At 43.7% G+C, this 22,260-nt stretch overlaps 1 protein-coding gene across 1 annotated transcript in view; it reads right to left on the bottom strand.

Moving 5' to 3' along the window:
• Positions 1–22,260, bottom strand: part of LOC137420875 (amyloid-beta A4 precursor protein-binding family A member 1) — a gene marked incomplete in the record, with an annotated part of 121,742 nt that overhangs the window by 19,338 nt on the left and 80,144 nt on the right. The window contains 2 exon segments of the mRNA XM_078772218.1: positions 17,019–17,138; positions 18,489–18,701. Coding sequence (XP_078628344.1) covers positions 17,019–17,138; positions 18,489–18,701 — 333 coding nt within the window.

Below are 22,260 nucleotides of genomic sequence, written 5' to 3'. Positions count from 1 at the left end.
TTGTAATCTGCTGCAAATCCCCTTTCTTGGGAAGAAGACATAAGACAGCTCTTCTGCAGCTCAAGGGCAATTCCCCCTGATTTAGGCTCTCGTGAAAAATCTCAATTAAAGCAGGACCCAGAACATTCCAAAAAACTTTGTAAAATTCAGCAGGAAGTCCGTCAATTCCGGGGGCCTTGCCGTCTTCGAGTTGTTTCACTGCTGTTGTGAGCTCCTCCAGAGAAATGTCACATTCCAGTTGGAGTTGCTGCTCTTCAGAAAGAGATGGGAGAAGTTCAATTATCTCATTTGCCATCGTTTTATCCACCGTTCTTGGAGTAAACAAGTTTGAGTAAAACTCTTGCAGTGAATGTTTAATGTCACTTTGGCGAGTCAGAACACCGTCGGGAGAGCGTAGACTCTGAATCTGCCGAGAAGTGTTGGCAGCCTTCTGCATTTTGAAGAAATCTTTGTTTGGAGTCTCGAGGTGTATTATGCTCATCTGCAGGTGAATCATTGCTCCCGCCGCACGCTCTTTGACCAGTTCGGCCAGCAGGGTCTTTTTTTCTATCAGCTGCTGATATTGGTCACTTCCCCAAGATGTTCCAGCTTCTTGTTCATATTTAAGTACATCTGCTTTTAGAGCACTTATCAACCCAGACGTATTACTAGTGGCATACGAGCAATATTGTTGGCAGAAAATCCGAATTTGTGACTTGGTACAGTCCCACCACTGTCGCATATTGACATAGGAACACTTTTTCTTTTCTAATCCTTCCCATACCAGTCTGAAGGCATTTTTAAAATGTTCATCTTGTAACAATTTCACATTGAAATTCCAGTGTGCACTCTTACAGCAATGACCAGGTAACATACAATCCATTGCAATCATATGGTGATCAGAAAAGCCAGATGGAGTTATACATGTTCTCTTAACCAGATTCACCATTCCTTGGTTCACGTACAATCTGTCCAGTCGACCCATGGTTAACTGGTTTTTTGCACAGCACACCCATGTATATTGACGGGTGTTTGTATTTTGTAATCGCCATACATCTCTAAGTTTGTATTTTTTCACAAGTTGTGCCAAGGACTTTGCACTGGGTGGATGTGGCTCAGGAGTGTTCCTGTCCAGTCGAGGGTTGAGTGTGCAATTATAGTCTCCCCCCATACAAATTAAACAAGTCAAATCAACAGTGCTTAAACAATTCGCTAATTTTGGAAGAAATAGAGCCCTTTCAGCGCTGTCACTGGGGCAATACACATTAATAATGCTAACCTTTTGATTGCTGCTAATAAAATCCACCACCATCAAGAAACCCTTACAAATCTCTCTATAGTGAATCTCGGATGGTTGAAGGCGAGGATGCAAGATTATTGCCACCCCCGCTTTAGCTTCTTCAACCGCACTGGAGAAAACATGGCACCCTTTAAACATTCTGCGCCACTCGTCTTCACAAGATTCGTTAATGTGTGTCTCTTGTAACATGAAAATATCAATCTTTTCTTTCTCAAATAGTTGTAACACCTCCAGACGCCGCATACAGCTGCGGCCTCCGTTTATGTTGAGAGACGTTACCTTCATTTATTCTTTATTAATTTTCCTCCTCTTGGAGTTCTTTGCCTGCCTTAGTGGCACACTTTCTCAACCGCTGAAATTGAGGTTCTGATATCCCAACTTGCTGGGGTTCACGAATCATGTTTCTAGTAGTTTTTAGAAAAGCATGTAGGTTTGGGAAATAATCCTGAATTCTGACATTCCTTTTCCTGAAGGATTCATCGAGGAATTTTTTAACTTCATCTTCTGTAACTACAGTGTCCCCATCCCCATCCTCTTGGGCACAACACCCACTACCTGACGAGGTAGAGTAGGGTTCATCAAAATCAAACGCATCATCTTTGTCATTCTCTTCCTGATGCAAACTTATTTCTGAGGCACAAATCTCCCCAGGATCAGAAACATGGATATCGTTTTCATTCATGTTTAGCTGCTCATCGTCATATGCAGCTTCCTTCTTATCATCCCTTTTATTTTGTTCGAAACGTGTAGGCTTACAGGTTTCCTCTGAGGGGCTGTCCAACTTATCTGTTTTATCATTACACCTGGCCATCCCTGCGCCCACCTCTGTGACCATTACATTAATGTCATGTAAGACATCAGGGTTACCAATATCCCCACTTGTGTCCTCCTGAGATGCGCGAGGATTCTCGATGTCTATATCACACTCAGAACCCTCAAACAGTTCGGCAAGTGGTGCAAACGAATTGCTTAGATTTAAACCCGGTGCCGGTTCAGTTTGCAATCCCACACAGGTATTCTCTACACAAGCTCCATCTTGCAAGCTCGGCGACACGTTTGACACAACAAGTACCTTACTTTGCACTGTGCTTGCATCCTTCACGACGGGACATGAACGTTTATGTCCTTTTTTTCGAACCACTGTTGCGAACCCTTCCATATTGTCATCCGTACAGTCCTGTACAGTAGGAGAGGGATCAACCACGTTTGTCACACCAGCAGGTAGGGAGGAGTGGTCTGTTTCCTGTTCACCCATTGGTTGTGGGGAGGGGTCTACCATTCCACGTATCTCAGTAGGTGAGGGGGAGGAGTCAACTGTTTCCCGATCACCATTAGGTCGTGGGGAGGAGTCTACCATATCATCCGCCCCATTAGGTGGGGAGGGAGGAGAATCTGCAATCACCTGGTCTCGATTTTCTAATGGTCTCACCAAACCGGGACAGGAACTCTTTACGTGTCCGTAAGCTCCACACCCATAGCACGTCATGACGTCCGTGGAGGCATACATTCTATAAGTATGGCCATTAATCTTTGCATGCAAAACTACATTGAGCTTTTGCACATTTTCGGGCAATATCATGTAAACGACCCTTTTAAAAGTCATCACGTGTCGAAATTCACCCCTTGCCGAGTGTATCGGCACCATTGTCACTTTTGATACGATCGTACCGAACTTGCTCAATTGAGCACACAAGTCCTCACCTTTAACAAAGGGAGGGGCATTAGACACATTGACCCTCACCGCAGGTGTATCTAATGGGGAAACCACTAGAAACATGTCGGGTTCTATGAGAAGGCCTTGCTCCACAACGGAGTTCACCATGTGCACCTCCGATACAAACACAACAACTTTCTTGTTCATTCGAGAGGCTGCACGGATATTATGTGAGCCGACGCTTTTTCCAATTGCTAGAAGCACTTGCTCCATCTTTACCTCACTCGGAGGGTCGCACACCAGCCCATGCTTGCGAGTGAGCGACTCGTACATGCTATTCCTCAAACAATCGTTTGCCATAGCGAACGTAAATTAAATAAATAAATAAATAAAGGGTGAGAAATCAAAAAAAAAGATACCAACCACAAGCAACACCGGCAAGTGGAGGTAAAACCAAAAACTAATGGACTAGGTCCAAGAACCGTTTAGAGCAGCGAAACACCGCTGCCTGGACTAGGAAAAACACGGCAAAATGGAGGCCAGGCCTCAAACCCGGAGGTTCGAAAAGAGGCAACCGAACACCACCTACCGTGTGCGCTCTCTCCCTCTCTCTTGTCTCAACAATGAAAGGACACACAGGGGAAACTTTACAAGTATAAACAAGGACACAAGGGAGCGAAATGGGGGATAGGAAAACCAACCAACACGACAGAGAACTCACAGCTCAACATGCACAGCCACCATGCTGCCACACCCACGCATGACTCACCAACGACCAGCAGGAGCGCACGAGAGAGAGAGAGAGAGAGAGAGAGAGAGAGATAGCCTAATGCATTCAGTAATGCATTGTACGAATCTGACGGGATGCTGCAGAGCGAGTGCACCCGCTCGCGTTGCACTGTCGAGTCAGAATTTGATTCTCGACCCGAATACAAACTGTGCGGTCGGTGCTTCCATGGCAGGGCGTAGCATCACAAAGCGGGCCGTCCTCACAAGGACGTAAAGCCGGGTTCCCCATCTCATTGGTGGATATTAAAGATCCCACGGTGTGTTCCAGTATGTGAGTAAATCACCGGCACCCTGAACAAGTTACAAGGTCCTGGCCAAGTCATCCTTAGTCGGATGTCAGGCCTGACCAGTGGTTGATTAAATACTTAGGTGAAACATGTTCCTCAGCTGACCCCACAAGGTGGGAGTAATTTTGTGAAGCAAAAGTAATAGTAACAGCAATAGTAACAGGAAAAATAATAGTAATAGTAAACGTAAAAGTAAAGTTAAAAGTAATAGTAATAGCAAAAATAACAGTAATAGTAGCTACAAAAGTAATCGCAAAAATAATAGTAACAGTAAAAGTAATATTAAAAGTAAAAGTAATATTAAAAGTAATAGTAAAAGGAACAGTAAAAACAAAAATAATAGCAATAGTAAAAGTAATCGCAAAAGTAACAGGAATCGTAATAGTAAAAGTAATAGTAAAGATAATAGTAATAGTAATAGTAATAGTAGTGATAGTACGACGTGGCAACAGCTGGACATTTAAACAGTTCAACACACTGCACCTGCCAAACTCAGCCTGACTTATACAAGCAATATTTAGATATCACTCATTTCTAGGAGCCAAAATCATGACGAGGAGGAATCAAAAACCCAGGCTAATTCACCAGGGAATGACAAAACCGCTCCACATCAAATGCATAGCATCCTGGATATCATCGACTCGATCATGTCAACAACTTCATCATAATCGCACATCTTAAAAATCAACAAAATACTTCATCAATAAAACAAAATTTCAACATCAAGTCCAAGTAATCATAACATATTAGAAATTGATTTTCTAATCTATACTACAAGAGAGCCATTTGTCTTTCTGTGTTGCCATTTTTCTTAGATATGGCTAAACGAATCTTCGTCAAACTTTGAGAGGTCCATCAGCGAATGCCAAAAAATCGGTGAGTATTTGACAATTTTGGAAAAAAAGTATATATATATTTAAAATCACTATATTGTGCCTAAGCCTTTGTAGCTATGTGAAAGGTAATATTAAATGATCCCCGACCCATTCCTTAGTGGGTCTAGGGAAGTGTTTTAGGCACCCAGCTAAAAAAAAAAAATATTTTTTTTTCTTCAAAATGTCAACAGGATGAGAACATCACCGGGCAATGCTATATGTATATTATAACATAAACTAGAACGGCACTCGTAGAGGGCATAGTCTCACCTCGCGCACTCATTCTGAACAAAAATGCCATATTGTTAACGGAACACTATTATTATGTATTATGGCCCACTGCTATTAGGGCCCATTTACCCATATTATCCATGCACCATATAATGTCACATTGATTTTTGGCATGAGTTATGAACATCATAAATTTAATTCTTCACTCACATCGGGTCACAGATCAGACATATGAAGTTTCAGATTTTTGGATAAGGATTTTGATTCAACCAATATATAACCACCTTTAGAGGCAATTTTTCCCCGCAAAGCGGGGGTTGGCGTTTTTCGGGAACCGTGGTTGTTGTTGTTTTTTGGTCCCCCTTTTGAAGCAATGTTTTACGGCCGGATGCCCTTCCTGACGCCAACCCTTTTTGCCGCCTTTAACGACAAACAGGGAATTACCAGTGAACTGGTACTCAATTTGCCGACCTCGGAAGGATGACAGGCTGAGTCAACCCCCCTGGCGTTAATTCAGCGATCGACCGGGATTCGAACCCAGGATCCTAGGATCCTAAGCCGGCACCCTAGCCGCTAGCCCAACACCAGGGTCTTTATTATTGATAAAAAAAAAATAAAAAAAATAACCACCTTTAGAGGCCATTTTTCCCCGCAAGCGGGGGTTGGCCTTTTTCGGGAACCGTGGTTGTTGTTGTTTTTCGGTCCCCTTTTTGAAGCAATGTTTTACGGCCGGATGCCCTTCCTGACGCCAACCCTTTTTGCCGCCTTTAACGACAAACAGGGAATTACCAGTGAACTGGTCCTCAATTAGCCGACCTCTGAAGGATGACAGGCTGAGTCAACCCCCCTGGCGTTAATTCAGCGATCGACCGGGATTCGAACCCAGGATCCTAGGATCCTAAGCTGACACCCTAGCCGCTAGCCCAACACCAGGGATAAATTATTGATTATTAATTGATTATTGATTCAACCAATAATCACTGGAATACCACTTTACCGATGACATTATCATTATCACTCCATGTATATGTCATATGACATATGCCAAATTTCAATTTTTGATGGGAGTTGATGACATATGCCAAATTTCACATTTTTTTTGGTTTAGCGGTTTCGGAGAAAATGATGTCCAATTTTATTCCTTTAAACCAATATGGCTGCCAAACCATGTGACCTATGATGTCAGAGTTAGCAATAAAACATTCTAGATGGGGAATCTCTCCTAGGTTTAAATTTCCACATGATCGGACAAGCGGTTGCAGAGAACAACATTTTAAAAGCGAAAATATTTCGGCACACAAGCATATGCACGCACACAGACATTGCAATAGTCGCACATCCTCTTCAGGTCAACACTAATAATTAAATCATAACATAACACATTAGAAAAGCAAACATCTGTAAAAAAAAAAAAAAATTAAGTAATGCTTCGTAAAGATTAAAATGCATTTCAACCATGGATAGTAAAACATAATGCAACGTCTGCGTTTAGATTTATCTTGACCTATGGTTTTTTAAGAAAGGGGAATGCAGTGTAGGAAAGGGAATAAGAGGCTGAGAGGGGTGATTAAGATGCACGAGGGGAAGGAAATTGAGAGGCGGGGTTTAGAATAATTTGGGAAGGGGAGGGGAGGATGGGGGAGTGGTGGGGAAAGAGGGAGGGGAGGGAGGAGGGGAAGAGGAGGATGTGGGAGGGGGAGAGGAGGATGGGGGAGGGGGAGAGGAGGATGGGGGAGGGGGAGGGGAGGATGGGGGAGGGGGGGGAGGGGAGGATGGGGGAGGGGTGGAGGAAGGGGGAGGGGTGGAGGAAGAGGAGGGGGAGGGGTGGAGGAAGAGGGAGGGGAGGGGTGGAGGAAGAGGGAGGGGAGGGTGGAGGAAGAGGGAGGGGAGGGGTGGAGGAAGAGGGAGGGGAGGGGTGGAGGAAGAGGGAGGGGAGGCGGGAAGAGGGAGGGGAGGAGGGAAGAGGGAGGGGAGGGGGCAGAGGGAGGGGAAGGGGGGTAGGGGGAGGGGAAGGGGGGTAGGGGGAGTGGGAGGGGTAGGGGGGAAGGGGGGTAGGGGGAGTGGGAGGGGGAGGGGGGAAGGGGGGGAAGGGAGGGGGAGGGGGAGCGGAGGGGAGTGGGAGGGTAGGGGAGTGGGAGGGTAGGGGAGTGGGGGAGTGGGAGGGCAGGGGGTGGGAGAGGAGGGGAGGGAAGGGGAGGGGAGGGAAGGGGAGGGGAGGGAAGGGGAGGGGAGGGGAGGGAAGGGGAGGGGAAAGGGAGGGGAGGGGGCTGAAAATACCATGTGGTTGTGGGGAAGGTGGGGGGCTGAAAATACCATGTGGTTGTGGGGAAGGTGGGGGGCTGAAAATACCATGTGGTTGTGGGGAAGGTGGGGGGCTGAAAATACCATGTGGTTGTGGGGAAGGTGAGGGGCTGAAAATACCATGTGGTTGTGGGAAGGTGGGGGGCTGAAAATACCATGTGGTTGTGGGGAAGGGGGAGATATCAATGTATCCAAACCCCCAGGTTTGTAGACGTTTTACCGAATTACAAACAAATGAACCAATGTGTACTCACCACTTTAGGGGCCTATGTTAGTTAATTAATCACAAAGGAGAGGTAGAGCAGGCTTTAAACTTTGGGTCTGAGAAAACAACAATGTTTTCAGGAAAAAACAGAATACGTTTATACAAAGTATATACCGCTTGTGTGTTCCTCTTCAAAGATGCGCTGTAATTAACCTGCCTAAGTATGCTAATTAGTACCAGTATGAAACAGATGCACAAAGGTGACTTTTGGTTGTGGTCCATAAGGAGACGAGGAACTGCTGTAAATAAATTAGCTCAGGGAAAAGTACATGGGAGAGGGTTATTAGCATACATTTGAGGAATAAAGCCAGATTATGCGTGAAAGTTTCATATTGGTGTAACTTATTTCCATGCTTAAATGAATCAGTTGTAAATATAAATTACACAGGAACACGAACACACACAATATGGCGGTGGCGAGGAAGGCAGCATGACTTGCCGATCGTGCCGCTTCCCTCTCGCCTGGGACTGAGAGGACCAGGAAATGTGTCGAATAAATCAGTTTCGAATACAGTAAAGACTGACCTGAGAATGGCAGCTTTGATGGGACGAGAAGGTGGTCGGTGTCGCACTGTTCAACGTGCGTTTGGGGCCTGGCTCTGGAGCTTGGCGGGACTTGAGGCCCATACTACCGGCTGGGAAGGCCTGGGATTTGACGGACCTCCTGCTGTAAAGCTCCGTTCATTGAGGATGTGAGAGAGCGAGGTGAGATTGAGGATTCGTGCCGTGTGTGGCAGCTTTGACTGGGCGAAGGGCCGTGCACGTGGTGCCCGAGGTCACGTGGACCGCCTGGGATATGACCTGGCATGGCGGCTTGTTGGGTTTCTCCGACTTCATCATGCTGGGAGTGAGGGCCTGGGATTTGTTTTCATGTTTTGTTATGCATTATGTTTTGCACTCTGTCAAAGCGCCTTTGGGCTTCATGAAAAGCGCTATACAAAATAAATGAATTATTAATTATTATTATTATTATTATTTGGTGACTCCCTTTTGAGCAATGTTATGCCTGCAGGGAACCGAGCTCCATGAGATCCAATAACATGTAGAATACAACAGCTTCGTGGGTGGCTTTGGTGAGGGGTAGGGGGAAGCGCCCGTAGCTTGATGTGTTTTACAGACTCTAACCCATCGAGGAGGACACGGAAGCGTGCACATGGTGGGGGCTGAGATTTGGTGGACCCGAGATGGAAGGGGTTGGGGCTGAGTTTTGGTGGACCCGAATGGAAGGGGTGGGGGCTGAGATTTGGCAGATCTGAGTGGAAGGGGTGGGGGCTGAGATTTGGCGGACCTGAGTGGAAGGGGTGGGGGCTGAGTTTTGGCGGACCTGAGTGGAAGGGGTGGGGGCTGAGATTTGGTGGACCCGAGTGGAAGGGGTGGGGCTGAGATTTGGCAGACCTGAGTGGAAGGGGTGGGGGCTGAGATTTGGCGGACCCGAGTGGAAGGGGTGGGGCTGAGATTTGGCGGACCCGAGTGGAAGGGGTGGGAGCTGAGATATGGCGGACCTGAGTGGAAGGGGTGGGGGCTGAGATTTGGCGGACCCGAGTGGAACGGGTGGGGCTGAGATTTGGCGGATCCGACTGGAAGGGGTGGGGGCTGAGATTTGGCGGACCCGAGTAGAAGGGGTGGGGCTGAGTTTTGGCAGACCCGAGTGGAAGGGGTGGGGGCTGAGATTTGACGGAACAGAGTGGAAGGGGTGGGGGCTGAGATTTGGCGGACCTGAGTGGAAGGGGTGGGGGCTGAGATTTGGCGGACCTGAGTCGAAGGGGTGGGGGCTGAGATTTGGTGGACCTGAGTAGAAGGGGTGGGGGCTGAGATTTGGCGGACCCGAGTGGAAGGGGTGGGGCTGAGATTTGGCGGACCCGAGTGGAAGGGGTGGGGCTGAGATTTCACGGACCCGAGTGGAAGGGGTGGGGGCTGTGATTTGGTGGACCCGAGTGGAAGGGGTGGGGGCTGAGATTTGGCAGACCCAAGTGGAAGGGGTGGGGGCTGAGATTTGACGGACCCGAGTGGAAGGAGAGCCTGAGAAAGATAAGAACTGGCGGCGATAATGCATGCATGCATGCATGCACACACACATGTGCATGGGTCATGCTTTGCAAGTACACATGCACGATTATGGTTTATACACATGTTTGGCTATGTTTTGTGTGACATCATATGCTGTGCATAGTGTGCACACATATTGTTTTTGTGCATCGCATGGATATATACATATTGTGCACGCACGCACGCACGCATGCACGCACACACACACTTAATTGTACAGTATCGGTTGTTCCTAAACTTAAACATAAATAATTTAAAGGATTGCTATAAATGATGATCATTTCACAACATCCCATATTCAACTTTATTTAAATTGTAAACCTCAAACATAGTTCCTCCCCTAAAGCAAGAACCTTAACCTGTAAGCAATTGAATAGTTTCCCGACTGCATGGATCATCAGCTGGGCACCGTTCTTCCTCGAGGTTTCGATCCTTTCAGCCCAGGACCTCTCCAAACGGCGGATCCACAACCTCGATCATGGATCCACAACCTCAGTTGGTTCCAGGCAGTCAGTCAACCCATCAATGCAACATCACTTATTTACTTTCCAACAACACCGTACACACACATACACAAACGCTAACGGAGTTGGATACTTTCTCCATTAACGGAGGTAGATCCAGTAGATCTCTATTCCATCTCCTGAGGCCCACCCACGTGTAGATAGCAGGCAAAAACAACTTGAATGCATACACACATACACAGACTCATTTTCATATACATACATACGAAGTTGGATACATCGAGACCTGGGAGGGCTCAGTTCCACCTTCTGAAACCCGCATTTGGAGATACCAACGAAGACAAACACACACAGATACCTTGTATACACTTTATGTGCATGCAAAATGTATCCGTTAGAGAAAAACACCAAAAATGAAGGGGTGAGCGGAGGTTAGGATTAGAATATAAACCGCTTCTTTAAAGGCCATGATTTGAGGTGTTTGGCATAAATGAATGAATTAATAAATAGATAGATAAGATTTACAGAGCAGGAGTTTGCCTGTTGCATTCCCATCTGAACCCTAAGCACATGATGAGGGGAGCCCAAGTTAAAATACCATGACGCCCATCATTTTTGGACTGCATGTTATTTGTGTACATGCTCTTCCGTGAGGCTGACATCAATTTAAAAAATGAATTATTAAAAAGGAGATAATGAGAACATGGAGTTTATGCACTTGGGATAACTAGGGCATTGCCCGTACGTGGGTGCCCGTTCCTTGCCAATGCCCGTACTATATATATATCTAAAATTATATCCCCCCCCCCTCTATTTACATGAAATGGTTTGGTCCATTCGCAACGACCACAGAACCCCCCCCTCTATTTACATGCAATGGTTTGGTCCAAAGCGAACGGTTTGGTCCATTCGATGTGATTCGATGATTCGATGTGAATGGTTTGGTCCATTCGCAACGACCACAGAACCCCCCCCTCTATTTACATGAATGGTTTGGTCCATTCGCAAAGCCAAAGCGAACGACCACAGAACCCCCCCCTCTATTTACATGAATGGTTTGGTCCATTCGCAAAGCCAAAGCGAACGACCACAGAACCCCCCCCCCCCCCCCCCCCCTCTATTTACATGAATGGTTTGGTCCATTCGCAACGGCAAAGCGAACGGCGAACGGCTAAATCGCCATAGCTCGGTAAGTACTTGTCCGATTAATTTCAAACCTTGAAAAGGCACATCCTCGGGTCCCCAGCAATATACCTGGTAAGTTTCAAGTATATCGGACCGGTAGTTGTCGAGAAACAGCGGTCACAGACAAACGTACAGACGTACAGACGTACAGAGATTACTGGAATTATAGATAGATGAAGCTTTAAATGCATATGACGTACAATGTTATAACTAAAGCCTGCCTCGAGGTATCTCCCCTCACTTCTTAGCTATCTCACCTGGGTTCAAAGCTCGGCCTAGCTATAAATAAATTATCGCAGTTTATTCACAGGCAGGGTGAGGCATCAACCCGGTCCCTCGGATGGACGACCTTAAACTGGGTGTTCTCTCTGCTAGCATCAGTTGGTGGAAGTTGAGATCCAACGGTGTCTTTCATGAAGAGGAAGTGAGTTATCGCTGATATCCTGAACAAATTACTAATCCCAATCGCCTTCACTCGAATGTCATTCATGCCTGGCCAACCAGTTCGTGAAAGACGGACCAAAACATTATCCGACCAACCCCACAAGAAGGTGTGAATAAATTGGGCACCACGACCACCACCACCACTACTACTACATATTAAAAATAAGGTGAGTGGTGTTGTATTTGTGGAATAATCTTTTTATATGGATTTCCCTCCCTCAAACACAAAGCTGCGTTAATTCCGAGAGGAACCATGAGCAGCTATGTCAAAGAAGTACCAAAGTCACCTCACAGTTTGTCTATTTAACCGCAAATTCTATCTCCATCCTAAACGAATAAATATGGCCGACCTGACAAACTCATTTTTGCACCCTTATTGAAGCGCAACACATAATTTGTTCTTCAGTATCCAAGCAAAACGTTTCAAACCATTATTTATACAAATGTGGCTTGTTGAAGGTTTACACAAGCAGCAGCAAATTGGTGGAAAGGATAGTATTTTTCTCTTCAATGATTTGTAATTCTGCTTTTGCATGCACTCAACACTGGTTTGACTCGTAAAACAAACAGGCAGCAAAAGAAGGCCAAAAATAAATGGGTTTCCATGGCACAAAGCCCACTAATATGGGAAACAGGTCATTAAACGAGTAGTAGTAGTCATAGTACATAGTAGTAGTAGTAGTTGTACATAGTAGTAGTAGTAGTAGTAGTAGTTGTACGTAGTAGTAGTAGTAGTAGTAGTAGTACATAGTAGTAGTGTAGTTGTACATAGTAGTAGTAGTAGTAGTTCATAGTAGTAGAAGTAGTAGTACGTAGTAGTAGAAGTAGTAGTATAAGTAGTAGTAGTAATAGTAGTAGTAGTAATAGTAGTGGTAGTAATAGTAGTTGTACGTAGTAGTATAAGTAGTAGTAGTAGTAGTAGTAGTAGTAGAAGTAGTAGTAGTAGTAGTACTAGAAATAGTAGTAGAAGTAGTAGTAGTAGAGGTAGTAGTAGAAGTAGTAGTATAAGTAGTAGTAGTAATAGTAGTAGTAGTAATAGTAGTAGTAGTAATAGTAGTGGTAGTAATAGTAGTTGTACGTAGTAGTAGAAATAGTAGTAGTAGTAGTAGAAGTAGTAGTAGAGGTAGTAGTAGTAGTAGTAGTAGTAGTAGAAATAGTAGTAGAAGTAGTAGTAGTAGAAGTAGTAGTAGAAGTAGTAGTAGTAATAGTAGTAGTAGTAATAGTAGTAGTAGTAATAGTAGTGGTAGTAATAGTAGTTGTACGTAGTAGTAATAGTAGTAGAAGTAGTAGTAATAGTAGTAGTAGTAATAGTAGTTGTATGTAGTAGTAGAAGTAGTAGTAGTAGTAGAAGTAGTAGTAGTAGTAGTAATAGTAGTAGTAGTAATAGTAGTTGTTTGTAGTAGTAGAAGTAGTAGTAGTAGTAGTAGTAGTAGAGGAAGTAGTAGTAGTAGTAGAAGTAGTAGAAGTAGCAGTAGTCGTAGTAGTAGTATAATGGTACAAAATGAAAATGACCACGTATTTTCTTTGAAAGGAGGTGTAGACAATTTAAAGGGTAGGATTATACGATGAGGGTCGGTACGAAAGTAATGCCTCTTATTTCACTTCTCACCAAATATAATTACAATCACAATGAAAACTAGAGAGTCCACGCAGTGCTCAAACATATAATTAAATTTAAATAAAATAAAGATTGTGAAGGTCGTAGAAAAAAATTCTGGAAGTTACTGCTGTTGATGCAGTGTCTATTGCACCACCTTATCTAACATGTTACATTAGTTCTTCCTGCCTGTTGTTTTGTGTCCTTTTTGACTTCCTTAAAAACAGTTTCCTGTTTGGAATGATTTTCAATTTTGTTTGATTGGCATGCAAGCAGAGTAAAAATATTATCTCACTCCTCCCTGTGCATGTGCGATCAGGATGAATTCAGAGCCGACGTATGGTAAAACTGCAGGTTTGTTTTCTGATTCATGCTCGGATTCATATTCAAAATATAACGATCAATTTAAATTAAATTGTTCCTCAATCATAAGCTGACGTATGTGGATGGACGGACAGACAGAAGTGAACCAATTGCTTAACCCAGCTTTTTCACTTCACGTGCGTGGGGAGGGGGGGGGGGGGGGTAATTACAGGGAATATGTATACATATGTGACAAATATAAAGTTATTTTTCCACATTGTCTCTGTCAACTGCAATGCACTTTAACAAGCACATTATTCTGACTCGTGTTTTCCAGTGTTACTCCCGTTTCAAGCGGCCCACTTGAAGGCGGGTTGTCGATATCATTTCCCCCACTCTTGAAATGCAATGCCCAACATCTAACGGTGCTCACATCAAAAGTAAAGTCGCCATACACATCATGTAAATGCCTATGGATCTCCATGAAAAAAACCTCTAACGCAGTAAGAAATTCAATAACTGTTCTCTGCTTCATATGCACACCAAGTGGGGTAGTCATTTTAAAAGTGTGGTGTGGTGTTGACCTATCATAGTGCTGCTCAACTTAAAATGGGTGGAAGGTACAAACCTTTCATTGTGATCTCACTTTCCTATGACGTAATTGTACCTTTCCTATGACGCTGTTTACAAACTGAAAAATAAGAGGGTTTACTTCTGTACTGGCCCTTGTGTATCCTTTTACTACTAGATGTTGAATAGCTTAAGGCTCGTGTCACAGGAACACATTACTTCGGGTCAGGTCAGCACAAAGAATCATTTACATCTGCTTCACAAACATCCTTGCAAATCAAAAGATAACAGATGAACCTCAGAGGAAGAATAAAACAATTTGGGGAAGAATTGGAGAAGAGAAGAACACAACAACAACAACATGCATTTTAAGGCCATGTTCCCTGCTAGAGTGGGGGTTAGCCTTGCGGTCCCCATGACAATCTTCTCCATTTTGCCCTATTTTCTGCATCTCTCCTTGTTAACCCCCTTGCCCGCATTTCTTCTTCCACCATCTTTAGCCAAGTCTTTCTCGGTCTTCCCCGTCCTCTACTTCCTTCTACATTAACTTCCATCACTCTTCTCAACCAGTCACTTTCATCCTTCCTCAATAGATGACCAAACCATCTCAACCTGTTCCTCTTCACAGCATCAATCACAGGCAATATTCCCATCATCTTTCGCAATTCATCATTTGTCTTCCTCTCTCTCAACGATACTCCGCACATCCATCGAACCATTCGCATTTCCACCCTTTCCAGCCTTCGTTGCTGCTCTACGTTCATTACCCATGTCTCGCTCCCATAAATCATAACACTTCTCACACATGCAGCATACACCTTTCCCTTCAGCTTCAGCGACACTCTCCTCCTCATCAGCACGCCACTCAGTTCCCGAAACTTCTTCCATGCACATCTCACTCGAGCAACCGTTGCCGAGTCTGATCCACCTTCTCCATTCAGCATGTCTCCGAGGTAGCAAAATGTTTTCACACCTTCCAGCTTCACGCCGTCTCCAAGATCCAACTCAACATTTCCTCCATCTGCAGCTCCCTCTGTGCACACCTTACATTTGAATGTAGCTGCCACACTGGTTAATGACCCTCTCAGACCACTACATTTTTGATGAACCCACTCAGCACACATTGTACATTGAATGGAGTTCACTCCGACACCCTTCCTGCACACAGCACACGGCCACTTCCCAGTTCTTTCCACCTCACCACATGCTTTACCACTTGCCATCACCTTTGTCTTTCCGATATTCACCTTCAGACCTTTTGTCTCCATACATTCCTTCCACTTGTTCATCTTTTCCTTCAGTCCATCCATACTTTCCACAATCAACACCAGATCATCTGCATACAACAACTCCCACGGTAAACCCTCCTTTACGGTCTGAGCCAGCACCTCCATCACAGCTACAAATAGTAGTGGACTTAGTACCGACCCCTGATGCACTCCCACCTTCACCTCAAACTCACCACTGTTCCCGTCCTTCGTCCTTACAGCTGTGCGTGCTCTTTTGTACATTGCCATCACTACTCTGATCAACCATTCCTCCACTCCTAACTTCCTCAATGCCCATGTCAATACTTTGCCTGGAACCCTATCGAATGCTTTCTCCAGATCAACAAACCCAAGAAACAACTTCTTCCTCTTATCCATGTACTTCTCCTGCAACTGCCTCACAATGAAAAGCGCATCTGTCGTTCCTCTTCCTGGCATAAATCCAAACTGCATTTCGTCGATCTTCACTTTCTTCCTTATCCTCCTCTCCAACACCCTTTCCAATACCTTCATTCCATGCTCCAATAACTTTATCGCTCGGTACGAGCCACACTCCAGAGGGTCACCTTTCCCCTTGTATAGAGGGACGAGGGTACTCAGTTCCCAATCCACTGGAATGCGGCCTTCTTTCACCACCAGATTACAGATCTCTGTCATTCTCTTCACACCCCAACTTCCTGCTGCCTTCAACATATCTCCCACAACTCCCGTCGGCCCTCCCGCTTTTCCACTCTTCATTGCTTTTATCGCTTCCTCAACTTCCTTCTCAGTTATCTTCTCTGCCGGTCCTAAAACTGGGTTACTCTCTATGTTGCCATCCCATTCATTCTCTGTATTCAACAGCATTTCCATATATCTTTTCCATCTTCCTTTAATTCCATCTGGGTCGACAACGATTTGTCCCACTTCATCCTTCAAGCAACTCACCCCCATCACATCACACCTCTCTTTCGCTATCTGCTTTGCAATCCTGAATACTGCTTTCTGACCCTCTTCCGAATCCAAGCGTTCTCCGAACATTTTCCTACATGCCTCCTGCGCCTTTGCTACCTCTTTCTTTGCAGCCTTCCTGGCTGCCTTATAACTTTCATGCTCTGCTGTTTCTGCTCCCGTACCCTTTGCCGTCTGCCACTCTTTGAACTTCTTCCTCTTCTCGTCAATCCTCTTTCCAACCTCAACATCCCACCACCATGTTTCCGAGTGCCTCGGTGGTCCTTTTGTCCATCCACATACCTCACCAACGGCTCCCAACAGACTAGCTTTCATTGACATCCAACCACTTTCAAGCTCAACCACAGCTTGTACGTAGTACCTTCGTAGTACGGAGAAGAGAAGAACCTTAAACTATAAATGACATTTTACTTCCTTTTCTTGGCTTTGAACTGCAGAGGCAGGACTCTTTTCCACTTATTTGTGAGGAATAAAAAGAGGGGCAAATTTACTTGTTGCAAATCACTCACAATGCCATTTTGTACACTAAAGCCGAGCTGGTATTTCAGGTCCGGCCTCTTGATCAGGACAGTCGTAACAGGAGGGCAACTGACGATGTTCAACTTCACCGTTGTTTGATTCTTCAATCCCTGCGCAGAGCAGAAACATCTCTCATTTATTATCAAATAACAATTTCACAACAAGAAAAATAGGTTAGAATTTTTAAAGAAATGTTGCATTCTTGTCAACATCTTATGGGATTATAAATCCTAAATGTCCAGCATTTTCTTTTCAAACCTCCATCCTACCTCTCCATGTCCCCAAATCCTTTGCAAATTTTTATTTGACCCTCACATGTAGTCAATGCTACATGTTCCATTTTGATTTAAGTTAGATGGTGACAGATGCACATACATGTTAACCTTAATGCATTAAGGCAGCAAATATGGAAACCTATTACTGAATTAGCACACTCAGAGCTGCGGCCTGAAACACACAACTGTTATGAGAACTAAAATGCACGATTTCAAAAAATTCACTAATTCATCGCCTCGACTGCAGTACAAAGAATGCAGATCGAGACCGTGGGATATCTGGAACGATGATCGAACTGGTTCACCTTCTCCCGCTGGGCCCAAACCACTTGAATCGGCCGTGGCTCATAAACAATAAATTCCCTGGAGCTTTTTTTGAAAATAATTCACAGGGAATGCAAAAGTTGAGCCAACTCAATAGAAAAAAAATAATAAAGAAATAAAAAGGGAACAAACTTTCATCAGTGGAACACAAAACAGTTTGTCCAGCATGCCCACGAAATCGAATTGAGTCTAGACAAACCCTAAACCTTGGCTAACTTAACCTTTAAAATTTACGAAAGCCACCTGCACCTCTCCTCTTGCCATTTGAATACTCCTGCACACACCGCTAGAAATTCCAACTCACATTTGCAATGATGTCAAAGCAGCTAGATTTCAAAACATTCATCTCACTTTCACCATTCGAATGGAATAAGTAGTCTTCAAATTATTCTGTATCATTTTGTATCGTCTCTTCAATGTTTGTGGGCAACGAGGTCATCAATGGCCAAAAGCTCAAAAATAGATTTAAACATTAAGCATATTACAGAGAAGGAATTTCTTGATTGGCTTTGAAAACCTTTGAAAGGAGAAAAACTTATTGCTTACATATACATACATCTTGTTAGGGGGGTTAAAAAAAAAAAAAGATTGCACCTCCATCTTTCCATCAGAGTTTTTGAATGAACCACACAAAGCTTTTGAGGAACATTAGACAAACTGACATGTCACAAGCTAAGTGGTTGGTAACTTCGCCATCAAATGTTCATTTACATTCGACACTGATGAAAATGATAGGTTGTTTCAATCTATGTAAAAGGAGCCTTGCTCTTCTATGAGCCTCAATCTTGCAGGGAGAATGAGAGAGAGGAAAAAAAAAGTCAGGCATCTAATGATAAGCATGCACACCCTTTGGCTGCATACCTTTATGATGGTTTGGCAAGTGGACAGAGGTAATCCCACAAGACTTGTACCGTTAATGGACATTATCTGGTCGCCAATGTTGAGCTTCCCGCTGCGCGTGGCTGGCCCTCCGTTCATTAGGTTGGCAATGATCACCGTCGGTAGGATGGAGCCCCAGCCTGACTCCACGATAGTGATGCCAAGGATCTCTCCCTTCTGTTTCTCTAGGATAATCTTTCCAAAGGACACACACAATCCTCTTCTGTTGACACCTGACACCACCAATCATCGTTTCAATCTTTTAATCCACAACAAAAGCCATCAAGAGTTAATTAAAAACTTAAAAGCAATTACAATAAATTGGAAAAAAAGGGAGAGCAGAGAGCCAGGAATGCTTTTAAATTCATTCTCCAAACATGTGCTGATAGCAGTACCAACAGTCAAAATGCACTGGATAATGCAGGACAAAGCACAGCAGGAAAAAGATCGAACAGAAAAGGAAAAAAAAAATAAGAGAGTGATAAACAACATATAAAATGAACGGTACAAAATTTTCAGTCTAGTGCATCATAAAAAATTGGCTGTATCAAGGTAAACGGTTTTAAATGCAAATACAATCTTTCTAAATATATAGGAACAAGGGTTGACATCAAACATCATCCTCCCTAAACCTGTGCTGAGAAAACTCAGGATCGAGTTTAAACGGGATTGCCATGACACAGACCATGCAATGTTCATGTGACCGCTCCACGTCATGCTAAACACACACGTACACATGACCTACAACTTGTCACCCTGCATTATTGTGCAAAGAGCGCTTTGGATGCTAGTTCTTGTGGTGCTGGTGGAAAGGGTAGTTGGGCCAGTTAAGGGTAAATCAATTTGCTTTGTGAAGTGCTTTTTTTGTATACAAGATCGAGGCTCGTGTAAGAGCTAACATTAATCACAAAAAAACAAAAACCGGACACAAAACATACAATAAAGGGAGTGGGACACAAGATGGGGAGAGAGAAGGAAGCACACAGGCGTAGAGTGGTTGATGATAGGCGAGATAGGCGTAGAGTGGTTGATGAATCAAGTGGTGGGGAGGCCAACCCGCTAAACAAATTTCCTGCGGTAACAAAGATGACGATCTGGAGCACTTACTCCAAACAGAAACAGCTGGTGCACCAATGTGTACTGTCATGCCATAACGTACGTTTCACCATGCTCGATAAATCACACCTGGATTACATTTCTTTGATTCTAGTATGCCGCCAGACAGTACAAGGTGGAGGCAAAAGGCTTAATATATATATGGTTACCAGATCATGTGACCTATGACATTTAAGTTATCAAACTATATTCCTGAAGATGAGTTGATTATGTCTGCGAAGTGTTGCATTGATTTTAGTCAGGTTCACTATGTTAACAAATATAATTTCGTTCAAAATTTTGGTAGATTAGCAAAACTATACATTTTTGGAATATTCAGAGCATGAGGAATCCAAAAATTAATGTTTACATTTGCGTAGACACCTTTGCGAAAATGACACTCAGGACAGTGATGAAGATAGTCAGGTTCACTATGTTAACAAATATAATTTCTTTCAAAATTTTGGGATTAGCAAACCTGTACATTTTTGGAATCTTCAGAGCATGGAGAATCTGAAAATCAATGTTGGCATTTGCACAGACGCCTGCATGGCCGCCATTTTGGGATTTTGAAAATGGCCGCGATAAAATACATATTTTGCGCGATCTCGGCTTCTAGTCAACCTAGAGACTTAATTAAATATGCTAATCCTATGTTTTCTGGGTCAAGGAATCCAATAAAGGCCTCAAAATAGTGCTCAGGATTATAGAAAAGCAACAAACAAAGGTAATTGAAAACCATTGTCTTTATATTTGTGATATAACTGTATTACATAATACATGATATTGCAAGTCATTTGAAGTTATAGGTTGTTATAGGAAGTTATAGGTAGTATCAGATTGAACTATAAGTCCTATACACAGGATCTACGAGGTCTATACCGTTCAGGAATATGCTTTTACAGATCTTCATCACTGTCCTGAGTGTCATTTTCGCAAAGGTGTCTACGCAAATGTAAACATTAATTTTTGGATTCCTCATGCTCTGAATATTCCAAAAATGTATAGTTTTGCTAATCTACCAAAATTTTGAATGAAAAAACATAGTGAACCTGACTATTTAGTAAGCCGTGCTGGAGACGATTTTTAAAGGTTTTTAGTTTCAATCCATTATATGGTTGCTAAACCATGTGATCGATGACAATTTAATTCCCTGAACCAAATTGGAGTCCTCCCAGGACTCGACGCATCCACCCCGCTTCAGTGAAGGATTGCGATTCATGGGAGGTGGTTGTGAAGTTTTGTTCCAAGGGCTCTTTTTAGGATCATCACTGAGCCCTGTACAGCCTCCAACTGTAGTTCGTTTGGGGTAATGTTCCCTGGGATGTTTTTAAAGATGTTTGTAAGGTTCTTCTTTATCATTCCCGTTGCCCCAATTATCACTGGTACAATTTTGGAACTCTTCAGCTTCCAGGATCTTTTCACTTCATTCTTGAGGTCTTGGTATTTGGTCATTTTCTTGATATCTGCATTATTTAAGCCAAAATCGCCAAGTACTGTATTTTCTTTCATTTTTGTGTCTGAGTACTGCGTCCGGTCACAATGTTTTGTTTTCTATGTTCATGCTGGATGGGAGAATCAGGTCATAAGTGCGCATTATGTCCTTGTTTTCAATGATTGAACAACCCAAATTATGGAGATAACAACCAACGACACACACACACACACACACACACACACACACACACACACACACACACACACACACACACACACACACACACACACACAATATTCACGGTACCTATCCCACCGAATCTGTGTTAAGGTACGAATATCTTGTTTCTTAACAGATGATATGTGCATGACACACAGTTGGTCCGATTTTTTGACGCCTTTTCTAAAGACATTGTCGCAATTCACCCCTTCCATGGAGGACGCCATTGCTGGATAAATATAGCGCTTGTTGTGGCAATACTGGCTGATGATTGGCTGGGTGTCAATACTACTATGCCGTGCGACCAACTCACTGCCCCGCGAGTGGCTACACTACAAGAAAATAATGCTGATTATTAACGGAAACTACTTAGTGTTGGACAAAATTCACGATTAAAACGTTTTATATTGATGAGAAAATGTTTCTGAAATTTATTCAAGCGTAGATAAGTTGAATCCTTTTAATGGAATGAAAACCGATTTCTAGCTGCTTTTTCGACCTGCTGCACACAGCCTAGTGGGGAATACTTGCCATGTACCAAGTTTCAATTTTTTCCATGAAGCAGTTTCGAAGAGATTTAAAGTGTTTCCTTTTTTCCAAAATGGCTGCCATACCACGTGACCTACGACATCATAGTTATCAATAAAAAAAATTCTACATGAGTAGTCACTCCTATGTTAAAAACTTTGTGTCAATCACCCACAATCGGTTGCAGAGAAATTTAATTTAAGATGGAATAAACCCGCAAAACAGCAGCGGACATATAATACAAGATAGAGAAGAAAATCAATCGGGCACCAGCCAGGATGGCTTGATACCCAAATAATAAGTCATTAATTAATTCACTTCCTGACAACGATTCATCGGGAACAAAATACAGGAGCTCCTGATGCCTCCCCCCCCCCCCCCCCCTTCCCACACCTCCTCCCCCCAAGCCCTCTCCCTTCCCACACATCTCCCTGCTCTCAAATGTTGTGTTTGTGTGCTTCCCCTTCTCTCCCC

Source organism: Myxine glutinosa, chromosome 2 (assembly GCF_964187855.1).
Source record: "Myxine glutinosa chromosome 2, kmMyxGlut1.1, whole genome shotgun sequence".
Taxonomy (NCBI): domain Eukaryota; kingdom Metazoa; phylum Chordata; class Myxini; order Myxiniformes; family Myxinidae; genus Myxine; species Myxine glutinosa.
Note: the sequence above shows the minus strand (reverse complement) of the source record. Positions and strands in the feature narration are given on the sequence as shown.